The sequence below is a fragment of the Echeneis naucrates genome, chromosome 3 (assembly GCF_900963305.1).
Source record: "Echeneis naucrates chromosome 3, fEcheNa1.1, whole genome shotgun sequence".
Taxonomy (NCBI): domain Eukaryota; kingdom Metazoa; phylum Chordata; class Actinopteri; order Carangiformes; family Echeneidae; genus Echeneis; species Echeneis naucrates.
The window spans coordinates 5,859,445-5,867,741 of record NC_042513.1 but is presented as its reverse complement, the minus strand read 5'-3'; the positions used below and the strand labels follow the sequence as shown (position 1 = coordinate 5,867,741).

At 36.6% G+C, this 8,297-nt stretch overlaps 1 protein-coding gene across 4 annotated transcripts; it reads right to left on the bottom strand.

The window, feature by feature from the left end:
* Window positions 1–1,380: 1,380 nt before the first annotated feature.
* Window positions 1,381–8,016, bottom strand: spi1b (Spi-1 proto-oncogene b). 4 transcript variants are annotated; one of them, XM_029499016.1, is made up of 5 exons: window positions 7,669–8,016; window positions 7,117–7,207; window positions 5,775–5,975; window positions 3,787–3,933; window positions 1,381–1,937 (listed from the first exon to the last, which is right to left on the bottom strand). In XM_029499016.1, the coding sequence occupies exons 1-5, from the start codon at window positions 7,708–7,710 to the stop codon at window positions 1,624–1,626; spliced, it is 795 nt and encodes a 264-aa protein (XP_029354876.1). In that variant the 5' UTR covers window positions 7,711–8,016; the 3' UTR covers window positions 1,381–1,623. The 4 variants fall into 4 exon arrangements, with proteins under 4 accessions (XP_029354876.1, XP_029354875.1, XP_029354877.1 ...); XM_029499015.1 differs by having other exon boundaries at window positions 3,796–3,937; window positions 5,779–5,975; XM_029499017.1 differs by having other exon boundaries at window positions 3,787–3,937; window positions 5,779–5,933.
* Window positions 8,017–8,297: the final 281 nt, after the last annotated feature.

The window sequence follows — 8,297 nt, the reverse complement described above, 5'->3', positions numbered from 1 at the left end:
TCTCCTTTTTTTGTGCTTTTCCTCTCGTCGGAAGTCTTAGTATTAACTGAAGTCACAATATACACGGATTGATGAAAAATTATTTTTTATACAGCCATTCTTAAAATTAACAAGTTTCATGTATTTGTACAAAACATTTTATAATTTCGTAAATACAGTAACCATCATAGTGGTTTATAATAACCTTGTCGCAATGAAAGCTCATGGTTAGTTTATCTCGTTACCAACTAATTCTGTCTTCTTGTTGTTTCAAATGTTATTGGGAAATGAAAATATATACATATAGTAATACAACCTACCACAATTAACAGTTTACTCGAGGTTTCAAGCCATAAGCCATTTGAGTGCAACTGTTTGATTATAAGTGGTTACAAATGAAACAATTCAACAAAATTTTTAATTGATTAGAAAATGTAAAAATACATTTTCAAAAACATTATGTGTTTGTAAAAGAGCATTCTTGACCTCACAGTGAGCTGTGATATAAGATGCATCCCATGCAACAGCACACAGAGTTCAATGAGAAGATTCACTGACAAATCTGCACAGTAAATGTTTGCTGGTGTGTTTACGACCAGGGATGAGACGATTGTTAATAATATTCAATTTGAAAGAAAACCAACACATCTAATACAAATGAGTGGATGTGTTTTCTCTATTGCTTGATGTAAATATATATTGCCCCACGTGGTCTTAATTAAACAATTGAAGGAGTTTTCAAATGATTTTCATTTCACTAAAGGTAGCTTATCCAGGACAGACTGTGTCCATAAAGGTTTCTTAGACCTCCTGTTTTCAAACCTGTCAGTCAATAATTGGTGACCCTTTTGAAATGTTACAGCTAGCGTGAGTTTCAAAGGAGTTTGACCCAACAATCCTGCAATAAATAGTTATGAATGGTGGGGTATATTTAAAAAAATCATTAATTTTGATGCTGAACAGCAATGTAATGCTAATGCTGACATTGGCTATGCAACACTAACTTAAATCACAATTAGTTCCTTCAAAGTGTTGCTTTCTTATAGTAGATGAACCTGATTGATGCTCAGGAAATTGTCCTTGTTCTTTGTGCAGTTATTACTTATTCATGGACTTATTCAATACGTTTGGCTAATGTCCTTTTGAACCTCTACAAACTGTAATGCCTCATGCAGTTTCCACAAATGATCAGGGTTCGTTGTTCTGGTTTTGCCTGTTTCAGCGAAAATCTGAGGTAGCCAGAAGGGACAAAGTTCTGTGAACAGGAGTCTCTTTCGCTTTGGAAATCTGAATCTTCTGAATCTTATACATACACATGGAAATATTTCTATGCTGCTTCTTTATGACATATAAACCTCACTGAGGGTTCTATGGGATTTTTTTCTCTAGTTTGGATGATGATCTCCAGGCAACTTTTATGCTACATTACCAGTTTTTTTTTTTTGTTTTTTGTTTTTTTTTTTCAAAGAATTGCTCCCATTGTAATGCTGCTCTACAGTGGGAGCAATTCCTACCAGCATTGGTGCTGTTCAGAAACATTCCTGTATTTATCAGAACAGTAATGTTGATGAAGAGGGGAAATCCAGAAACTATAGCTCTGATGCCAACACTTGATTCAGTGCTGATACCCAGTATCCCTCTTGGCTACATATATGGTTTTCGCTCCAGATGACTCTTACCAAGGACCTCATCACTGAATTGGTATGTTAGCTTCTTCTTTATTTTTTTCACCTCTCCAGTTTTGCCATAGTTGCGCAAAGCTCGAGCCATCTTCTGGTAGGTCATTTTCTTGCGGTTGCCCTTCTGAATGCCCCAACGGTGTGCGAGTGCCTCTTTGTGTTTGGAAGAAAACTGGAATGTCCCTTTCTCTCTGTCCACCCACCAGATACTGTCCTTCATATCGCCATTCCTTAAGAGGTCCAACAGGAACTGGTATAAACGGATCTTCTTTTTATTACCTTTTGGAAACAGCAGAAAATTGTTCGTATTATAATTCTCAAAGTTCATTCTGTTACATTTGTTTTACAGGGAAGACAGTGAAGCAGTAGAAATTGATTTTCTGAGATGCTTCTTTGACATTTTGTACAATCATATCAGTTATATAGTTGTATAGTGTGAAATAAACTAGCGGCCACATACACTAATTCTGCTCGACTTTGAGAAACATAGGCAGAACATATTATGTGTATTCTGGGACTAATGTGATAGCTCTGCAGTATGATGTTGATATGTTGGCAACATAAAAAAAGCATACTGTAAAAATAAAGTAAATCTAAGATGTAACCTTAATAGCCATCATTTTAGTATTTTCTGAGACTGTGAATGGGCTACATGATAACTCATGATATATTAAAACTCTCCAAAGCTGATTATTCCATGCTTACATTTTGCACATGATGTGTGATCTTTGTTTTGCTGTCAGGCTGTAGCAAGTTGTTAAAGTTCAAAGGGTCAGTCACGTTAATAATAAAAAATTCGATTAACTGTAACTTCCCACAGCAAAATAACATTATTTGTGCATTATCTTTGTGGTCGGACGGCTCTCACATACCCTGTAACCTGAAAATTGGAGTAGGTAGAAATAATTTTGTTCCCACAAAGCAGGCTAGTAAAAATAATGCTCATTGCAGCTTGGATATTAATTGAAAGTGACATATATCACCATAATTCAGAGATCAGAGCCTGAAGAAGAATGTTCTTTATCATGCAATATGCAGTAGTTTAAGGACCGTGGATTTCCTCCCTGGTTAACCTCGTCTGGAACATATTTCTGGGAGATTCTGAGCCCAACAAAGAACATGCACACTCAGACACCTGCTCTCTTTCTGCACCCATGTATTAATTATGTGGTGGCCATGTGAGCATTAAAAATGACATTGTGTACAAAAGTACACGACACTCAATGCTCCAAACAAAACAAAACCAAAAAAAAAAAAAAAAATCTAAGTCTGTTTAGTAAGCCAGGACACTCTAGTTATTAACTATCAAGCAAAAAGACATTACCCCGAATTAAAGTAAGTCAGAAGGAAAAGCAAAACAGTCTACAGTGATACATGACAGTTGTTCAACAGTACTGATGGCCACAATTACTCAGTGAAACATAAAAACTAGGAAGGGTGGATTAAATGATCACTGCACAGTTCTATAAGAAGTGGTGAGTTCCTATATGATAGACAAAGGGGGGTAACTTGCAGTCTTCCAGCAGATATACTGGACCATTTAATCAATCCAATATAAAAATCCAACCTTGGAAACCCAGTTCTTTGAGGCCACTTCTGTTGAGGATGTGTCACCATCTGTGTAAAAGCAATTGTGCAACCAAAAGCTCACCCTGAAAGTGCATCTCCAGTTGTCAGCAGAACAAAAATCTGACATGAGGCAATAGGAAGCCTCCACCACCCAATGCAAGGAAGACATCCCTGGCCTGTTATCCAGAGAACGACTCACATTTTTACATTGTGAGATGAACTCAATAATTTCCAGTCACCAGCTATTCGAATAGAGATAATTAGATGTCAACGCAGCGGCACACATCTGCTGTCTAACTGGAGATGAGAATCACAGAGACTTAGCAATATTACACAATACCACGCTATACTGACAACGCTACCACAAAAGTAAGCACTAAGTCAAAGGTAAAAGAATTTAAAATGAGCCCTATGATGCAGCAGGTCTCGCTGTACCATGCCTTGGATAACTGAGAGTCCTCACATGGCCAGTGCAGTTGCTGTGTCTTAAAGCACTGGTGTTAACTGCTCACGAGAGACCAAGATTGCTGAACCAGTGTACACGCATAAAAAGGCTTACCCAGCTCACCAGAAGTGACATAAGGAGCTCGATCTCTCTGGCACTCCTCGTCAGACACTTCCAGTGGAGGACTTCGGCCTCCATGGTCTTCATCATCAGAGCTGCGCTGGGACACATGTGGTGTGTACACAGTCCGAGGAAAGAATGCTACCTGCAGCACAAGGCAGAATGAATTAATATGTTTTAAAGCAAAATATTCAAAATATTTCACCTGGTAATCATTTAAAATGTCTATTCTGGTGCTCCAAGGCTTAAGAAAGAAACCAAAATTTGAATGATGATATTGGATTTAATGTACATATTTTCTAATTGGCTGTCCGATTATGCCATTTTTTTTTTTTTTTACGCCATATGCAATAATAATAAATTCATACACTACCAGTCAAAGGTTTGGACACACTTTCTCATTCAAATGAATAGGAAAGTGTGTCCAAACTGTTGACTGCTAGTGTACATCATTTCACAGAATTTTAGGTTCCTCAATACAGTAGGTGAACAGCTACATATAAATTCACTTAAGTTTTACCTTAATACAGGAAAGCAATTTATCACATATAGTTACTCTTATTTACATTAAATTGTAGATGCAAAATGAATTAGTAGCTTATAAAATGTAATGCACATACTGTCAAAAATGCCCAGAAGCTTATAAAGCAATTACAATTAAATACAAATAACTTTCACATGTTAATTGTAGCCTATTACATAGAGAAACATTCTTGCACTTAAAATACATATGCATATTAATAAAAACCAAAAACTCCCCTTGTAAGTGAGAGAACACACCACTATCACTCTCTGCATGAGCTGTGATGTGTGCACACTGCAGTAGCTGTATGCCTGAGTGGGCAGCATAACATCCTTTAGAAAAAACAGCCCATGTATGGGGACCCACATGTGAATTTACTGTGTTAATATTAGCGTTCACATTTTTTTCTCATATCATGTATCAACTGAGTTACACTTTTCCCCACTCCTATTGTACAGTGAAAACCCTCATGTGGTCAAACGCTCACACATTATGTGGCTTCAGTGGGATTGATACAAACAGTAAAAGCACAACCCGTGGAGCTGAAATCAGATAGATTTTATTCTATTTTAGTCCACTGGAAAAGTACATACATTTCATATGCTATAAATGAGTAACAGTACCACAGAATCATATATTAATTATATGCTCATATTTGATTTTATGTCCTCTTTCAGAGAATGTCCCAACAACTGATTTGGGAGCATGAAGAGATTTAATTTATTCAAGTTGACTTATTTAGACCTGCTGTACTTTAATGTCGACTAAAGCCTGACATCTCTGTTCTGGTTCACTGGTTAACAACTGGAGGTTGAAAACATGTCACTGTGACCCTAGGAGAGCTCAGCTAAGTCTTCAGTCCCTTTTTAAAGAGATAGCTTTTTTAAAGCTTTAAAAAAAAAAAAGCCTAAAATTAATGTTATTCTTGTAACTCAAGATTCACTTCCCAAATTTGTCACAGGACCCTAAACAGCCTCCAGCTCCATAAATGTCCTGTCTGCTCTGAAACCCAACTGAAAGTCACATCAGGTTTGACAAATCAGAAGTGTTATTCTGCATTTTACCAAGGCCAGCTATTGTATGCAGGTCATAAAACCTCTGCAATACTTTCCAACAATGAAGAGATGTTTGTTTGTTGTAATGATAACAACAATAATAATTATTGATACAGACTACAAAAAGCACTGGGGACTTTGAGTGCTTCAGTTAGTTGTACTAGCAGTATGCTATGTACACGACAGTCAATCACTTATTGTCCCCGTCAGCACCTCAAGAATGAGTGATCTCATTACTTGTAATCCTTGACTAATATTCATCATTAACTGAAAGGTCACTTGTTGTGTAAAAAAAAAACCCGAAACAGCCATTTTGTTAAGGTTTAGTTTTATGCGGCCTAAGTACATTTACATATATGTTGGAATGCATGTAGTGCTTTTTTATCTTTGGATGCCAGAGACACTTACTGGTTGCTGTAACACGTGTGCATGTGTCCCGAGATTTGGATCAAGAAGGTTTTCTGGATCATATCTTATAGGTTCGTGTCGTATGATGCCTGGAGGATGGATAGTCTGCACACACTGCAGCTCTGTGAAGTTTGTTTCTTGTAGGTTGTCAAACTCTGCAGGGTGTACATTAGAGTGTGGGTGATAGTCCCAGTGATCTAAACAAAGGAGGTGAGAAACAGTCTGATGTAGTTTAACATAACTACTTTGTTGTCTTAGCATTTGTCTATTGTAATTCAAGTACAACTCCTTTCAAAACTCAACAGGTTGTCCTTAAAATGTTCGGATGTGGGAAAAACAGTTTGCAGACAAGTTGAGATGACTCATGGAAAAAGCCAGACTTTCTATGAAAATTGTTAATTGTCATAAAGCAGAAGCTCAAAAACAACTGGAGTTGACAGCCAGCTGCTTACTCATAGTGCTTATGTTCACATAAACTGAAATCAAACGAGGAGAACAATGGCAAATTCAGCATGAAATGTTTTCCTGTTTCTTACTGCAATAGCAGCGTTGTCAGAGCCGTTGACATTGGATTTTTTCTCTTTTAAATGTGGTCATTGACCCCCCCCCCTTCCTTGAATGGTGTTTATAGTTAGATAAGTATAACCTGGCAAATAAAGAATAGGCCAGATAATCCTTGGTCACAAAACCAATTAAAAACTTTCAGATATGTCTTTTGTATGACCTTTATAAAAACATACCTCTTTATTAGCATGCCTGTATCAGTATTTAAATATTTTTTGCATATGAGATGTTAAAATATCATACATTAGATAGCTTTACTACAACATGTCCCCGCCATGACACCATAACCTTCCACCGTCACACTATTTCAGTTGTTTTGGTGCAATATTCAAAACTGTTGATCATAAGAGAAAGTAGTGTCTCTCATGTATCAATAAAACCCCATGGGGCAAAAGTTTTTCAATGTCTGTAGATGCAGCACCCGAAAGAAATGGCATCTGTTTCCTGTGTTCCATACACCCTAATGTGGTGTGCTCCAGCTGCACACACTGTAAGCTTTTTATGTAGCCTTAAAATGCAACAGGTCTGTGAGTGTCACCACAGTGGGCCATGGTGGTTAATTTGGAAAATAAAAAAAAAAAGAAATGAGTAAAATGACTGTAGTTTATTTTAATAAAATCGGAGAGTACAGTATTACACATAAACAACTTATTCCATCGGATTCTAATTGTTTTAATCTAACTTTTGAACATTTAAATAGTAACCACAGGGATTTTTAAAAGAAAGTTAGTCAGTGTTCACATGCGACAGAGTCGATGTTGAAGTGAAACTCACCTGCCTGGATATCTGAATCTAGGACATATGGATTATAATATTCTGCAATTTGATGTCTGTAGATCTCTGAGTCATACATTTCTTCGGAGTGCTGCAAGAACAAAAACATTCATTTAGCAACAAATTATCATAAAAGAGAACTCTTTAGTTTAAGATCAGGATTGAACTGGCCCTTTAAAAGAAATACGAATACTTACCGTTTATAAAATTTTTAATTTTTTGAACAGTACTGTTTCTGGATTTGCTTCCGTTAGTAAATCAGATTAGTATCGGCATTAGTTACATTTGTACCATTTCACGGTTGTAATTTTTTTTTTCTTTCTACTGCTTCTGAAACTTTGAGTTTCATTTTCATGATGGTCAAAGTATTTGAGACACTTATTCTCTGTATTCAAATTGAAGTAGACTTATATGAAGTAATCTGGAGTTCTAAACATATTCTGTCCATTCTCTTAAACATCAAACATTTTCTCAGTTTAACACTGCATTAAAAACAAAGTCTTCACTGAATTTTCTTAGCCTTAATATATTAATAAAAGAAATCATACTTACAGGTGGGATGAAGTAGCTCTCCATTCTGTATGGATGCAACATGGAGACCTCTTCTCCAACAAACCAACTGTGAGACTCTTTGCTGGCAAAACACTCTCACAATCTTTCAAAACTTTAGCAGCACCATTGCACAATGTTTCAAAATTTCCTTTCATTCAACGAAAACCAAAAGTCTCTCTCTCTTATTGTATAGTATACACCTATGACCTTAACTACTCTCTGAGGCCTTTAGCTGTCAGATAAAATGAAATAAGTCAGGGCTCCCCTTTGACTGTGAAATAAAAAAGGAACTTTTGACTTCTGAAAAAAAAAAATGTGTGGGTGGGAGCAGTAGAGTGTGTCTGTTAAAGGTGCCTGGCCATTGATGATTTGTCAGGGGACACCATCAAATTTTATTAGTGTCTAGCTACTGTCCCCTCCCTCAGCAACCAATCACCACCAAGTGCTTTTCTCAGTCTCACCTCAACCAAAAAAAAAAAAAAAAAAAGTTACAGGTGGTTGCTCTCTGGTGTACATGTTAAATGGTTGACACTTTAAGTCTGACTTAATTTCATTTGTGTTTAGTGCTAACTGCAGCAAATAGTGGCATTTTTTGGCCTTGATATCAGCATTATCCAGCGAGAAGTGTA